The 17,469-nt window shown below is 42.1% G+C and overlaps 1 protein-coding gene across 6 annotated transcripts in view; it reads left to right on the top strand.

The window, feature by feature from the left end:
* The window catches only part of DGKB (diacylglycerol kinase beta), a 565,198-nt gene that overhangs the window by 63,125 nt on the left and 484,604 nt on the right, over window positions 1-17,469 (top strand). For 3 of the 6 annotated variants that reach the window (XM_030550691.1, XM_030550693.1, XM_030550687.1), the window contains exons 1-2: window positions 730-818; window positions 1,230-1,497. In XM_030550691.1, the coding sequence (XP_030406551.1) occupies window positions 1,428-1,497 (70 nt within the window). In that variant the 5' untranslated portion in view covers window positions 730-818; window positions 1,230-1,427. Of the gene's footprint in view, window positions 1-729; window positions 819-1,229; window positions 1,498-17,469 lie in introns of those variants that run through there. The other 3 variants (XM_030550690.1, XM_030550689.1, XM_030550688.1) reach the window with 1 other exon arrangement.

Here is a 17,469-nt window from a genome sequence, read left to right as displayed (position 1 = left end):
CCAGGCAGGAGTGTGTTTGTTGCATGAAGCCAGCTACTGCCCAGCTGAGCATGTCATGTGAGCTCTTCACACTGAGCAAACAGGAAGAATAATTTCAAAACTTGCTGGGGCTTTAAAAGAGAGGGGCACTACCTGCGTACCTGGCTGCAGGGCAATGGTATTCATTGTCAGATACTTCCTGAAGGCCGCTTAAGGCGACATAAGCAATGCAGTGTCTACACTGACACTGTGTCACTCTAACTGTGTCACCCTAAGCTCTACACCTCTCATTGAGATGGTTTTATTAGGTCAGTGTATCAGGCAAGTTAAAGTGGTGGGAGAAACATTGTAGCATGCACACCTCCATAATTAGATCTATGTAAGCTGCCTTATGTTGACTTAACTTTGTAGTGTAGACAAGCCTTAAGTGTGATCAGACATTCTGCAGTGTAATTCAGGATTCCAAATTTTTAAATGTGATATGGTGTTGCACCAATGTCTAAAAATAACTTAATTTGGGAATGACCCTTACTTTTAAAAAGTTATCTTACACTGGGTGAATTAGATCTACTCTGTTGTTCATTTCTCTTTTTGATTTCTGAATTGGTTTATCCAGATACAGTAATCAAATCAGAGACTGAAAAGAGGTGCTATCTGTTGTTAGACAGGTTTTTTTGTATGTCTTTTCTAGTGCACCAACCTCTCCTGTTCTTCCTTTCATTTTCTTCTTCCTCCCTTGTAGCCTCTGACCTCTTCTTCTTTGACACGATGAAAGGGAAAGAGTGGTAATCTGCTGTCTGAATTCCATCTTCATCATTACCTTAGCCCGACTCTCCCATGTAATACTACTGTTACCTATCTATTGTAAAGAGTAGTACTGTTAGTAATCCCATTAGTAAGCATACAATCCTGTCTGATGGGGATAAAAATTGCATAAAGTTGGATTGAGACTGGGCACTAGTTTTATCTTGTTGCCTGAATTGAACCATGGTAGTGTAACTATGTTTATGCTAACAATTGTTTTTTAGAGATGGCATTAAAAGATTAAAACCTCTATTATAATCATAATGTTTAAAATTAATTATCATGTATATAGCTAGTGAAAAGTGAGGTTTGGAAATACAAATAGAACTAGTAAAAATTTTAGAATAGTAATATATTTGAACAACTCATCTCATTGTTAGTAAAAGTTGTACCAATTTTGTGCTTGGTATGTATATTTTAATTATTTTCCCCTTTTCTTTTAACAGTGTTGTAATTCGTCATTGAAGCCACATATTCAAAACAGTTTATACCATCAAACATTTTATATAGACTGATTCTATGTCTCATAAACTCTCTAAGCACTGTGAATTGAAACTACCAAACTACATGGAATTTGCAAGCTACTAACACGTGGGTCAAATGGCATATTTTTCTGATATTTAATAAGAAGCCTTATCACCATTATGATGAACCGGGAGAAGTGGGTTAACCTCAGTCCTTCAGAATTTTCTCAGCTTCAGAAATATGCAGAATGTAAGTACTTATTGTTTTGAAATATTCTATGTAATTTCACTATATTAATTCAACATTAAGTCTACTTCAAATTGAAATGTAATACAAAAGATTGTCCTGAGGCTGTATGTTGGCATATAAGCAGAGATGTTTCTTAACCCATGAAATAAAAACAGCAGGTGGGTGTCATGATCAGCCTTGAATAGACAAATGTGCCACTCATTGGCATGTTAAATTTGTATTCTATGGTGATTAAATTTTATTTTATTTTTTAGCTTGAATTAGACTTTTTGTTCTCAAAGTTTTGGTTTCTCAGTAAATTATCTTTTTAGCATAGATGGCTTAAGTTTTTTAAGAACAGATAGAGTTTTCAGTTTGGGAAGATCTACCTATACTAAATATTCATGGACGGGATATGAAATACTTCTGCCAAAAGGATTGTAGACTACCTGGAAGCCAATTTGCCTGCTATGTGGTGTGAAGCTTACTGTTTCACTTAAAAGGCATGTAGGATTTGGAAGTGGTGTAAAGAGAGCATGCTCAGCCATCAGTAATACAAGCATCTTGGCTTGTACTATTGCATTTGATGCTGGTGGATGCAGAGAAATATTGATGGATTTTTAGAAGGAGCGTATCCAGCTCTTTACCAGGAGGATGGTTTCCAGTGTTGGGATACATGAAGATACAGTAGGGATTTGAAAGTGTTGAAAATAGGAATGTGTGTGACTCCTGTTGTTTTCTGTGGGATCTGTTTGCATGCGTTAGTGGGAGGATAGGATTTTATAAAGTAAATTATTTTACCAAGTCTAAGATTGCTTAGGATGTTATGTCTTCCCAACTGCTTTGTATCCGTAATAAAGGTTCTCACGTAGTAAAGATAATTTATTCAAAAGAATATTGGGTCTGCCAGATATAATCCTTGGTTTGAAACTCTAACCAGGTGAAAGTGTTCTCACTGGATGACGACACTGGTAAGAAAATTTTTCAAACTGTGCTCAAGACTTCTTAATTTAAAATGTGTAGCTTTATAAGAAACACTACTTAGTCATCAAGTGCAACTTTTTTCACAGTATCTCACAACTTTGGCTGGGTTTGAACCATTTCACTCAGAATCCAACTATTGAGAATAGTAAAATTAATGTTGATAAAAGAGAAGGAGATATGAATATTTATGGCAGAATTAGATTACAGGATATGTTTCTAGTGTACCCTAAATCTGAGTCTTATACCAAATACCACTCTCAGAAGGATAAAAATTATAAAAGAATAGAGCTTTAAACAAGGTGCATGTTTGGGCTTATGGATTTAGCAGTTACTGAAGGAATAAGAATTGGAACGCAAACAAACAATTTGACAGTCTAGATGAGCTGGCAGATGTAATATTGTAACAGTATTAAGGAATGATACAATATATATAAAATGCTTTTATTTCCATGATATATAGTTAGAACTATGCTGACTGCCACAGTGAGACTGTTAGGAAATCAGTCAGCAAAAGAGTCAAATTAATAGTGCCAGAACTACACACTTTTTTATGTCTACACTACAGGATTATTCCGATTTTACATAAACCAGTTTTGTAAAACAGACTGTATAAAGTAGAGTGCACGCGGCCACATAAAGCACAATAATTCGGCGTTGTGCATCCATGTACCGAAGCTAGCGTCGATTTCTGGAGCGATGCACTGTGGATAGCTATCCTGTAGCTATCGCATAGTTCCCGCAGTCTCCCCCGCCCACTGGAATACTGGGTTGAGATCCCAATGCATGATGGTGCAAAAACAGTGTCTCGGGTGGTTCTAGGTAAATGTCGTCACTCATTCCTTCCTCTGTGAAAGCAGCGGCAGACAATCATTTCGCACCTTTTTCCCCTGGATTGCCCTGACAGACGCCATAGCATGGCAACCATGGAGCCTGTTTTGCCTTTTGTCATAGTCACCGTATGTGTACTGGATGCCCCTGACAGACACAGTACTGCAGTGCTACACAGCAGCATTCATTTGCCTTTGCAACGTAGCAGAGACGGTTACCAGTCGTTCTGTACCATCTGCTGTGTCATTGTAAATTGTCGATGAGATGACGGTTATCAGTCATTCTGTACCGTCTGCTGCTCTCATGGGTGCTCCTGGCTGGCCTCGGTGAGGTCAGCCGGGGCACAAAGACAAAAATGGGAATGACTCCCCGGATCATTCCCTCCTTTGTTTTATCTAAAAATAGAGTCAGTCCTGCCTAGAATATGGGGCAAGTGTACTAGAGAGCCAGTGCATCAGAGAACCAGAGAGCACAGCCGCTCCGTGTCAGATCCCACAGAAATGATGAGCTGCATGCCATTCTAGGGGGTGCCCCTGCAACAACCCCACTCGTTGCTTCCCTGCTCCCCCAACCCTCCTGGGCTACCGTTGCAGTGTCCCCCCCATTTGTGTGATGAAGTAATAAAGAATGCAGGAATAAGAAACACTGACTTGTTAATGAGATAAAATGAGGGGGAGGCAGCCTCCAGCTGCTATGATAGTCCAGGCAGGACATTAAATGGTGGTGGGGAGAGGTGCCCAGCATCCTGCTGCTATGATAGTCCAGGCAGTACAGAATCTTTTGTTTAGACATGAAAGGGAGATGGCTGATGGAGCTCAGCCCCCAGTTGCTGTGAGGAGGACGGTTACCAGCCGTTCTGTACCATCTGCCAGGAATAACCAGGAGTCATTCCTATTTTTACCCAGGCACCCACAGCCGACCTCATCTAAGGCGAGCCAGGAGCACTCACAGGATGACGATGAGGATCGCTATCAGTCGTTTTGTACGGTACTGTCTGCCACCGGGGAGGGAAGAGGAGAGGATGCTGCTGTTCAGTGACGCAGCACCCCGTCTACCAGCAGCATGCAGTAGACATAGAGTAACATTGAAAAAAGTCAAGACATGAATTTTTTTCCCTTTTCTTTCATGGGGGAGTGGGGAAGTGAATTGACGAGATATACCCTGAACCCCCCTGCACAATATGTTTGACCCTACAGGCATTGGGAGCTCAGCCAAGAATGCAAATGCTTTTCAGACGCTGCAGGGACTATGGGATAGCTGGAGTCCTCAGTACCCCCTCCCTTCCTCCATGAGTGTCCATTTGATTCTTTGGCTTTCCGTTACGCTTGTCACACAGCACTGTGCTGTGGACTCTGTATCATAGCCTGGAGATTTTTTTTCAAATGCTTTGGCATTTTGTCTTCTGGAACGGAGCTCAGAACAGGTTTGTCTCCCCATACAGTGATCAGATCCAGTATCTCCAGTACGGTCCATGCTGGAGCTCTTTTTGGATTTGGGACTGCATCGCCACCCATGCTTATCAGAGCTCCACGCAGGGCAAACAGGAAATGAAATTCAAAAGTTCGCGAGGCTTTTCCTGTCTACCTGGCCACTGCATCCGAGTTCAGATTGTGACCGCTCTGGACAGCAATGGTGCACTGTGGGATACCGCCCGGAGGCCAATACCGTCAATTTGCGGCCACATTAACCCTAATCCGACATGGCAATACTGATTTCAGCGTTACTCCTCTCTTCAGGGAGGAGTACAGAAACCGGTTTAAAGAGCCCTTTATATTGATATTAAGGGCCTAGTTGTGTGGATGGGTGCAGGGTTAAATCGGTTTAACGCTGCTAAAATCGGTTTAAACGCTTAGTATAGACCGGGTCTTAGGGTGACCAGATGTCCCATTTTTAAAGGGACAGTCCCGTATTTGGGTACTTTTTCTTATATCGGTGGCTATATACCCCCACCCCCGCGACCCCAGTCCTGTTTTTTCACAGTTGCTATCTGGTCACCCTACTTTTACATCTCCAGTAATATTTGTAATATCAAATTGAAAACACATATTGGATACTGTAATACTGTATCTCCAGAGGAACTGAGAAAGGGTTAAACAAGCTCCAATTGTTTTTTTCAAACAGCACGTTAAACATTTTTATGAATAACATATTTTTATGAGATATGTATAAAAATTATAAAATATGTCAATGATTCATTTGCCAGCCACAGACTATGAAGTTGGATTTTCATTTGCTGTTTCTTGCATTTAATTTGATATGTAAGCTTAATTTTCAGACTCTTTTAACTTTTCTGAAAACTCTTAACAGCTATAGTAGTTTGTAATTGAGTAAGACAACATTTATAATTTTTATTTCAGTTAGTGCTGATGCATATAGTACTCATTTGAGCCCTATCCAAAGCCCATTGAGGTCAATGGATTTTGGATCGAGCCCTTACTGATTGATAGGACAGTCAGACCCTTTTACCAATCCTCACTGAGATCAGGCTAATGCTTCTACAGCAAAAGAGTGTGGACAATAATTTTTTTTTTTTGACTGGGAACAATACTATAAAATCATGCTTTAGATTATTTTAACTGCACTGTGTTGGCGTGACTGGCATGATATACAAAACCCTTTGAAATACTTGGTAGTCTATTACATGCACCAGGAGATTGAAAGAAACCTTTTTAAGCACTTCAGCATTTCATTTCAATATCAATTTTATATATTTTTTAATTTAATTGAAAGAAATTTTGACATTGAAAATATCAAAACATTTCATTTCAGAACTTTTGAAACAAAACATTTTTTTAAACCTAAACAATTTGGTGAAATTGACACAAATTTGCAGACTATTTCAGTTGACCTGAACAGCCTTTCTCACTGAGAAAGTTTTGAATGAAAAATTTCACCCAGGTCTAATATATAACTTCATCCTAGCTTTGTCAGAGGTGAGGACTGATAGCCCAGTGAATGTAGTCCCTAAATCAAAGGCCCAGTGGCACAGCTTTAGTACCAGAAGTGTACCACAAAACCGTACATATGATCTATGAATATATTAATGGAGTTGACAACTCAAGGGATGACATCATCATCTGGGGCTCAACGAAAAAGGAGTAGGATCATAGACTTTGGGAAGTCTGGGATATAACTAGAGCTACAAACTTCAGACTAAATAGGGAGAAATGTGTTTTAGGGATTACAGAACTGACTTTTGTTGCGGACATTATTTCCAGTGAAGGTGTAAAACCTGACAAGAGGAAGATTTTAGTCATTGAAATGATGCTATGTCCCCAGTCAAAGAAAATTGTCCAGCAGTTCCTGGGAATGGTTAATTATCTTGGAAAACTCATACCTAAGGCTATGTTTTAGTCATAGAGTTTTTTAATAAAAGTCATGGGCAGTAAACAAAAATTCATGGCCTGTGACCAGTCCATGACTTATACTATATACCCTGGACTAAACCTGCGAGGTGGGTGGACAGCCCAGGGGACTCTGGGGAGTTGATGTGGCCCAGGGAATGCTGCAGGTGCTCTGGGAGAGGGTGTTGGCAGGACTGGCGGGCTCCCTGCCTGGCTCCTTGTGGCTCCCCCCTATACGGAGACGCTGACCCCCCCCCCCAGGTGGAGGCGTGGACAGATGGCTCTGTGCACTGCCTCTTCCCCAAGCGCTGGCTCCGCAGCTCCCATTGACCGGGAGCCATGGCTAATGGGAGCTGAAGAGGCGGTGCCTGCGGGCAGAGACAGCATGTGAAGCTGAGGGAGGGACAAATGGGGTGAGATCTGAGTACTACAGATAATTCTTTCCTAGGTTTCTGGCTGCTGAGCCTTGCCCACATGCACAGCGTTTAGCTGATCACCATATTTGCAGTCGGGAAGGAATTTTCCTCCAAGGCAGATTGGCAGAGGCCTTGGGATTTTTCGCCTTCCTCTGCAGTGTGGGGCACGGGTCACTTGCTGGAGTATTCTCTGCATCTTGAAGTCTTCAAACCATGATTTGAGGACTTTTAGCTCAGACATAGGTTAGGTGTTTGTTACAGGAGTGGGTGGGTGAGATTCTGTGGCCTGCGTTGTGCAGGAGGTCAGACTAGACAATCATAATGGTCCCTTCTGACCTTAAAGTCTGAGTCTATGACATTTCGCTGCTTCCAGAATGCCGCTCAGAGCCCTAACCCCTTTCCATGCCCCAGCCCTGAACCACTTTGCTGCTGCTGGGGGAGGAGTGTGCCATGTCCCAGGAGTGGCTGGTGCATCTGGTCCAGGAGCTGTCTGAGCTGCTCAGATGGCCCCCAGGCTAGCCGTTGCAGAAGTCACAAAATCTGTAACTTCTGTGACCTCCATGACAAACACATAGCCTTACTCATATCTAATCTATCTACCAAAGCAGCAGCTTTGGGAAAACTCCTAGAGAATAAAAATGAATGGTATTGGGGTGCAGAACAGGAGGAATCATGGGAAGATTTAAAACAAGAAGTGATACAAGACACTGTCCAAGTTCTATGCACCCAGAAGGCCTGTTAAAATCTCAGCAGATGCTTCGCAGTCTTGGTTAGGTGCAGTGATTTTACAGAAGCGTGAGGATTGTTGGTAACCAGTGGCATAAGAATCCAAATTATTGACTGAGGCAGAAACCAGATACACTCAGATAGAGAAGAAACTTTTAGGAATGTTGTTTGCCTGTGAGAAATGTAATCAGTGTATTTATGGACAGCCAGTGGAAGCTGAAATGAACCACAAGCCCCTGACAGCGTTATTTGGTAAACTTCTAAATGACTGTATCTTAAGGATTCAAAGCATGATGATAAAGCTTCAAAAGTATTACTTGGTTGTGACCTACATGCCTAGTAAATTCTTGTTCACTGCAGATGCATTTTCCAGAGCAGTGGCTTCCATGAAACCAGACAAACCTTTAGAGACAGCCAGTCAGGTTAAGGAACTGGTTAAAGGGGAAACTACAACAGGTCGTACTGAAAGGTGAATTGTCAGGCTGGAAGGAGGTTACTAGTGGAGTTCCTCAGGGATCGGTTTTGGAACCATCTTTTTTAATCTTTTTATTACTGACCTTGGCACAAAAAGCGGGAATGTGCTAATAAAGTTTGCGGATGACACAAAGCTGGGAGTTATTGCCAGTACAGAGAGGGACTGGGAACCCTACAGGAAGATTTGGATGACCTTGTAAACTGGAGTAATAGTAATAGGATGAAATTTAATAGTGAAAAGTGCAGGGTCATGCATTTAGGGATTAATAACAAGAATTTTTATTATAAACTCGGGAGGCATTACTTGGAAGTAATAGAGGAGGAGTAGAAGGACCTCAGAGTATTGGTTGATCACAGGATGACTATGAGCTGCCAGTGTGTTATGGCTGTGAAAAAAGGTAATGCGGTCTTGGGATGTATCAGGTGAGATATTTCCAGTAGAGATAAGCAGGTGTTAGTACTGTTATACAAAGAACTGGTGAGACCTCATCTGGAATATTGTGTGCAGTTCTGGTTTCCCATGTTTAAGAAGGATGAATTCAAACTGGAACAGGTACAGAGAAGGGCTACTAGGGTGATCCGAGGAATGGAAAACCTGTCTTATGAAAGGAGACCCAAAGAGCTTGGCTTGTTTAGCCTAAGCAAAAGAAGGTTGAGGGGAGATATGATTGCCCTCTATAAATATATCAGAGGGATAAATACCAGGGAGGGAGAGGAATTATTTAAGATCAGCACCAATGTGGTCACCAGAACAAATGGATATAAACTAGTCATTAGGAAATTTAGATTTTTTTTAATTAGATTAAGGTTTCTATCCATCAGAGGAGTGAAGTTCTGGAATAGCCTTTCAAGGGGAGGAGTGGAGGCAAAAGACATATCTGGCTTCAAGACTAAGCTTGGAGGGATGATATGATGGGATAGCCTAATTCTGGCAATTAATTAATCTTTGACTATTAGCGGCAAATATGCCCAATGGCCTGTGATGGGACACTAGACAGGGTGGTATCTGAGTTACTACAGCAAATTCTTTCCTGGATGTATGGCTGGTGACTCCTGCCCACATGTTCAGGGTTTAGCTGATCACCGTATTTGGTTTGGGGGGAAAAAGGGGAGGTTCTCCTTCCTCTGCAGAGTGGGGCATAGGTCACTTGCTGGAGGATTCTCTGCACCTTGAAGTCTTTAAACCACAAGTTGAGGACTTCAATAGCTCAAACATAGGTCAGAGTTTGTTACAGGAGTGGGTAGGTAAGATTATGTGGCCTGCGTTGTACAGGAGGTCAGACTAGAAGATCATAATGGTCCCTTCTGACCTTAAAGTCTGAGTCTATGAGATGCAAGCCTATGCAGGTATAATTGTAAAGTCAATTCTCTTAGCTAACAGGAAACTGCAAGAAATGAAGCAGAGAAAGATGAATCACTGGGAAACCTTAAAGTGATAATTAAACTGAAGAAATAAGTAGTTGCTGTCCAAGTATAAGAGATTATTGGACCTGTAGACATGAACATACTGTGATAGAGTGGGTGATTTTTCAAGGGTAATAAGGTTGTAATTCCAGTGAGCCTCCAAAAAGAAATGTTACAGAAGATCCATGAGGGTCAGTTACAAATTGAGAAGTGCAAACAACGAGCACGATATATGCTATATTGGCCACGGATTGTTCACAACATTGCGAATGTGGTAGGAAACTGCTTTTCCTGCTCGAAATACAAACCATGCCAGCAGGCAGTCACTGAGACCTCATCCAGTTCCACAAAGTGTATGAGGCACTGATTTATTTACCTGGCAATCAAAGGATTATTTAATAGTCCTAGATCATTATTTTTTGTATCCAGAAATTTGCACACTGCACAGTACTAATAGTAAGTGATCACTAGCATGAAGGCAATCTTCTCCAGACATGGAATTTCAGATGAAGTCTTCAGCGATAATGGGCTGCAATTTTCCAGTGCAGATTTTAGGCAATTTGCCATAGATTGGGATTTTCATCACAAAAGATCAAGTCCAAATTACCCCCAATCAAATGGAATTGTGGAAAGGTCTCTACGGACAATAAAGAACCTTATGAAAAAGACTTTTGACAATGGGGGTGATCTGTATAAAGTGTAACTTGTTTACCAAAGTACATCCTGGGAGAATGGATTTTTTCTTGCTTTGCTGTTAATGGGGGGGAAAGGACTGATCTTATTTAACAAGCACTGATATCTTGCTGAAATCTCATAACAATGAAAACATACAGAAGATGAAAATCAGAAGTCGAAGCAGAAATATTATTTTGATAAAAAGGCCCATCTCCCATCTTTTAACCCAGGGGATAGAGTGTATCTGAGGAATCACACCTCGAATACTGTAGGCCAAAGAGGTAGCATTAAAGAACAGCTGCCTCCAAGATCTAATGTACTCTAGACAGACCAGGGAGACCCATTTCAGTATAATCAAAGGGATTTACAACTAATCCCAGAAAATTCCAACACTTTGACTCTGGCATTTCCCATCTGACTGATCCTTTATCATTGAGTCACAAAGGAGAAACTGTTAAGGAACAAGAGAGCCACTCAGATACCAATGAAAGGCTAATACTGAGAAGATCAGAACAGGAGACTGAGTCTTTCAGGATGTTTAGAGACTTGCTAACCTTCTTGGAGAAGGGGTATTTGAGGAAAGTGAGTGGTAAAGACTCAGTTGAGAGTGATTTGCTGGTAACCTCTCCTCTCTAGGTAGTTGAGAGGTTGGGTTTATGGAAATGTACTACATGGCTTGAGAATTGTTGTTAAATAGTTGTTAGCTGTTTATATATATGTACATAAGTTAATTTGTTTTTCTTTAAGAGAGAGGATGTAGAAATATGTTTGTAGAAGATTATAATTTAGAGATGTTCCCTCATAAGGACAGTATTATGAACATAGGAATTTGGAGCTGTGCCCTGAAGGTGGGAGCTGGGGACACCCCCTGGCTGAGTTCACCAGAGATGCTCTCCAGTTTGTTTTATTAAAGTTTTATTCTTTCTCATTCAGTAGTTTTATTTAATGAACTCCAAGATCATTACAGTCTCCATTTTTAATTAATTTTCTGCTTCAAAAGTCTATTTGTGGAGCAACACAAGTGTTCTTTTAAAGAGAAGAAAAGTGAATTTGTGGAAAAGAAAGTACATTTTAGTTCAGATTTGGCTCCTCAGTAGCTAATGACTTTTAAAAATAATAATTGTTCCAGATTATAGTTATTTTTTTGTCTCCTCCAAAGAGAGGAGTTAAGTGATCAAGTTAAAATCTCATAGCTGCTACTCTTATGAAGAAGGAGTAGTGCAAGTTTGGGGTGGTTGTCCTTTAGTGGTTTTAGAAAACTGTAGTTTATTTTAGTTTTCTTTTATTTTCTTCATTTTGAAGACATTATGATTATGAAAATAGAGTAGATGCCAAATCCTGAAGAGCAAAGCATAGAGAAATGCATACAAGTTATAACTCATGGAGTAGAAGAGAAAGATATACCTCTTCTTATTAGACCTCCACCAGTGATCACCTCTTTGCCCCTCTCTTTGTTTTCTCTGCTCCTGAACCTTTTACTGTTTGTTTCTTAGTTTTGGTCCAACAGAGTGACTGATCCAATTCCTGTTAAAATCAAGGGCAGTATTTCCATTGCCTGAAAGAGGAGTTTGGATCAGGCCTGTATTCTTGAAACTGCCAGGTCTGCACATGAAAAGCTCTTATTGAAGTCGGTGGGTAGTCTGTGTGCAGGATCAGGCCCCTCGTCCAAAAGGGGAGACCTTGCCTCCTTGAGTGTTTGTAAAGTGCCAGGCACATGCATGATGCTTTATTAATAACAATAGCAGCCTGAATGGATAGGGTAGTGAGAAATGTGGGTGAAGCTGGGGTGATCTCTCCACTGTGATCACATCACTATGTGCAGGATTAGTTTGGGGAGGGTCAATGCTCAATGGAACATCTCATTTTTGTGAGACAGGTATTAGAATTCCCATTTTCACATGGGGAAACTAGGGCTCCCATTGACATCAGTAGGAGATGTCATTGACTTAATCATCCTAAAATATGGCCCTTTGTTTAATTCCAGAAGCAGGATTAGAAAACAGTGCCTTGTTCTTAGGCTGATCTTGCTCTCCTGAATCATGCAGCATGTCATGCTCTTGAGCTGCTTTCTTTGTGACTAAAGGGCATAGTGGCTGCTCTGGCATCCAGCTGGAAAGGAGCTTCCTACCACCCTAGTGCCATCAGTGGCAGCTGAGTCAGTGCTGCAAATTGATCTAGCAGTACTAAAAATAGCAAAGCCACATGTCTTCAAATCTCAGCCCTGAATGGCTGTAGTGGGGGAGTATGAATAACCTATAATCTTTAGAGGAAATCACAGTGACAAACTTTTAGTCCTGGAGATTGGTTTTCATAAATTTATATTTTCAAGGCTATCTTTGCCAGGAACACTTTTAGAAACTTCCTAGAGAGAGAGGGGCCTGGTCTACATTACGTGTTTATACTGATATTAGCAGCGTTAAACCGATTTAACGCTGTACCCGTCCACACAACAAGGCCCTTTATATCAATATAAAGGGCTCTTTAAACTGGTTTCTGTACTCCTCCCCGAAGACAGGAGTAGCGCTGAAATCGCTATTGCCATATCGGATTAGGGTTAGTGTGGCCGCAAATCGACGATATTGGCCTCCGGGCGGTATCCCACAGTGCACCATTGTGACCGCTCTGGACAGCAATCTGAACTCGGATGCAGTGGCCAGGTAGACAGGAAAAGCCCCGCAAACTTTTGAATTTCATTTCCTGTTTGCCCAGCATGGAGCTCTGATCAGCATGGGTGGCGATGCAGTCCCAAATCCAAAAAGAGCTCCAGCATGGACCGTATGGGAGATACTGGATCAGATCGCTGTATGGGGAGGCAAATCTATTCTAACTGAGCTTCGTTCCAGAAGATGAAATGCCAAAGCATTTGAAAAAAATCTCCAGACAGAGGCCACAGCAGGGACTCAGCATAGTGCTGCGTGACAAGCGTAATGGAAAGCCAAAGAATCAAATGAACGCTCATGGAGGGAGGGAGGGAGGGGGTACTGAGGACTCCAGCTATCCCACAGTCCCCACAGTCTCCGAAAAGTATTTGCATTCTTGGCTGAGCTCCCAATGCCTGTAGGGTCAAACACATTGTCCGGGGTGATTCAGGGTATAGCTCGTCAATTTATCCCCCTCCCCCCCCGTGAAAGAAAATGGAAAAAAATCATTTGACTTTTTTATATGTCACCCTATGTCTACTGCATGCTGCTGGTAGTCGCGATGCTGCCGCACTGAACAGCAGCACCCTCTCCCCTCCCCTCCCCGGTGGCAGACGGTACAATATGACTGCTATCCATCGTCATCATCAGCCCGTGAGTGCTCCTGGTTGGCCTCAGTTGAGGTTGGCTGGAGGCACCTGGGTAAAAATAGGGAAGACTCCCGGTCATTCCCAGTAGATGGGACAGAACGGCTGGTAACCGTCCTCATCATAGCAACTGGGGGCTGAGCTCCATCAGCCCCCTCCTTTCATGTCTAAAGAAAAGATTCTGTACTGCCTGGACTATCATAGCAGCGGGATACTGGGCTCCTCTCCCCTTCACCGTTTGATGTCCTGCCTCGACTATCATAGTAGCTGGAGGTTGCCTCCCCCTCATTTTTATATCACTAACAAGTCCGTGTTTCTTATTCCTGCATTCTTTATTACTTCATCACACAAATGGGGGGGATACTGCAATGGTAGTCCAGGAGGGTTGGGGGAGCAGGGAAGCAACGAGTGGTGGTGTTGCAGGGGCACCCCTGTGAATGGCATGCAGCTCATCATTTCTGCGGGATCTGACACAGAGCGGCTGTGCTCTCTGGTACACTGGTTCTCTAGCACACTTGCCCCATATTCTAGGCAGGACTGACTCTATTTTTAGATACAACATAAAGGAGGGAATGACCCCGGGGATCATTCCCGTTTTTGTCTTTGCGCCCCTGGCCGACCTCAGCCAGGAGCACCCATGAGAGCAGCAGACGGTACAGAACAACTGATAACTGTCTCTGCTATCTTGCAAAGGCAAAACAGTGCTGCTGTCTAACGCCGCAAGACCGCCTCTGTCAGCGGCATCCAGTACACACATGGTGACAATGACAAAAGGCAAAATGGGCCCCATGGTTGCCATGCTATGGCGTCTGCCAGGGCAATCCAGGGTGCGAAATGATTGTCTGCCATTGCTTTCACGGAGGAAGGAATGAGTGACGACATTTACCCAGAATCACCCGTGACACTATTTTTGCACCATCATGCATTGGGATCTCAACCCAGAATTCCAATGGGCGGGGAAGACTGCAGGAACTATGGGATAGCTACCCACAGTGCAACGCTCTGGAAATCGACGCTCACCTCGGTACATGGACACACACCACCGAATTAATGTGCTTAGTGTGGCCGCGTGCACTCGACTTTATACAGTCTGTTTTACAAAACTGGTTTATGTAAAATCGGAATAATCCCGTAGTGTAGACATACCCAGAGAGAGGGGAAACGAGCGCTGATATTTTTAGTTCTTCCGGATTAGGGGTTCTCTGGTTGTGAGATTCACAGGCCTTAAATGCTGGCATTGTTTCTTACCGTGTCTCAGGGTATGTCTACACTGAGAACACACTCATGGCTGGCCTGTGTCAGCTGATTCGGGCTCGCAAGGCTCAGGCTGGGGGGCTATCAAATTTACAGTCTAGATGTTTGTGCTAAGGCTGGAGCCCATGGGCTGGGACCCTCCTTCCTGAGGCCAAGTGATAGCCCAAGCCCAAATCTGTACACTGCAATTTTATAGCCCCAACAGCCAAACCCCACGAGCCTGATCCAGCTAAGCCGGGCCAGCCGCAGGTGTTTTATTGCAGCATAGACCTATCTTCAGAATCTTGAAGGACAAAAGTTGTTTCCTCTCCCTCATTGAGGCTTGATCCATTAGAGCAATGGACTCTTCCCATACTCTAGACTGAGAAGAAATGCTGTCTGAACAGATGTGCTAAGAGAAAACCCAGAGAGACCTCTAGGACTTTGCCTAATACTGCAACCAATGTGTTGCAGCATTAAGTGATACTACCTTTGAAGATAAATTACTTTGGCTAGTTTAAAAAAAAAACAAAAAACCTAACCAACAGCTTATTAAAATTGTAGGAAACATTATATGAGAACTAATTATGCCTCTGTCTTGTTTTTTGCATTTATTTTCTCATCTACTTTTTTCCTATGGACATTTGCATGCAAGCAGGCAAAATCTTTCTTTTCGTAAGAGTTCATCTGTTCCTGCTGCTCATTCTCTACATGGAGGATACAGGGGGATAAATATAACTGATTTCTGTGGAATTGATTATGCTGTCACAGAGAGAGAATTATAACTTCAGTTCAGCAAGCTGAGAGGAAACAAACAAAAAATCCTGGAATTATGTAATTATGGCAGAATATCAGCTTTAATTTTTTTTTAAAGTTATGAGCCCTCTTGGTTTTGAAGAAATGCTTGAAAATGTATCCCACCCAAGTGTAACCAATACAGTCCTGTCTTCCTGAGTCAGTACACAACCTGAAACAGTAGCTCTGAGAAGTGGGAATTGCCTTATTTCGCTCTATCAGATGTTCACTCCAGGATCCACTGTCTGGAGGGCCTATCAGAATCACCCTAGTAGAGGAATGTGTGTGGCAGGAGGAGTGCAGAGATCAACAGATATATCCTGCTGCTGAGTGGGCCCTTCTGCTGCTACTCCCGCTTCTCAAGAAGCGGGAAAAGCTCCCATCCCTGCTGCTCCTGAGAGGAATTGTTGCTGTTTCATGTGGGGAGAAGGCCTATGCTGTTTCTGTGTCTCTGCGATGGGACATGAATGCAGCAGGGCTGCATGATGGAGCCTGTATTCCAAGGGGCCTGGATTGCCTTATTCTGGCTATGCTTTCTGCTAATAAAGGTACCATTGTTCACATTCAATTTATGACTTACTCATTTAAATAACAGTTTGAGTCATATTTTTAATATGTTCATGGTTATATTCATTTTCATTGTTTTTGAAATACTGAAAATGTATTGCTCATTCTGTTGCTTTGGAAGAGTTTTATTGGGACATTAAGGAGTACCATGTAATTCTTTTGAGAGCATTGCAGATTTTACTGGCTGTTTTGAGAGATTAATTGTCTGCAGAAAGACACTGCACAGTGGTATATAATTTATTGCTTAGTAAAGCAATTTGGAATATACTGGGAGAGTATACTGCCATTAAATGCCAGTATTGTATGATATTGTACTGTTTTATATGGTTAACAAAAGAATAAGTTTAGCTTTTGCTTAAAGGTCAGATTACTTCATATGAAACCTTGAATATATTGAAACCAATTGTTTCAAAATTATTTGTTGCTTGATAAAGGTGCCATATCTTGGACTGAGTGTAATTGTGGCGGTAGCTGCTGTTAATGGATTTAGTTGGAAAAATGCAATACGTCAGGATGCACTAATTGGCCTGTTTGGAGATAACGTAGTTTCACCCAGAAAGACACATTGAATAGTCTTGGAATTCTGAGACTTTGCTTGCCAGTTGAAATTGAAAAATATTCTTTTTTATTAATTGAATACTATATGAAATTGGTAGAATGGACAACTCCTGCCTTTAGTTTCTCTTTTATATCAATGGGTCTTCACAGTGTTAAGGACAGAATTTGACTTCCTTTCTTTTATCAGAATATTAGTTAATAGCTAGTATTTTTGTCATATCAGTGTTGTCATGGTTGCTGGGAAGGAAGCACTGTGTATCCTTAAGTGAGGGAAACTCAAATGAATGAAGGCAAAACAGTAGTTATAGTTTGGAAAGTGACCAGAGGAGGTTAGAGACTTTAGATAGTACATGATTTAAGTTAACCATGTGCTTAGGTGCTTCCCTGTATAAGGGCCAGTAATCGAAAAATGAGAGGACTGGGGAGCATCCAAGTAGCTGGTAAATTATTTAAATGACACTAACGAGGATGAGAGAGGATTGAATAGGATGTAGGTGGTTTAGCCTAGTGGTCAGAGCAGGGGTCTGGTCCAATGGGTGGAGCAGGCATATAGCTTGAGGAATAAAGCCAAGGGTTAGTATCAGAGTTATCTACTGATTTACCAGAACCAGGAATCAAAGCTGGATTAGATACCAAATGTTAGAGCCAAGAGTCAAGCCAGAGTCAGAAGTCAGAGCCAGGACTATTAACTGATGACTGAAGC

Source organism: Gopherus evgoodei, chromosome 2 (assembly GCF_007399415.2).
Source record: "Gopherus evgoodei ecotype Sinaloan lineage chromosome 2, rGopEvg1_v1.p, whole genome shotgun sequence".
NCBI lineage: Eukaryota > Metazoa > Chordata > Testudines > Testudinidae > Gopherus > Gopherus evgoodei.
This window is presented reverse-complemented; position numbering and strand designations above follow the sequence as displayed.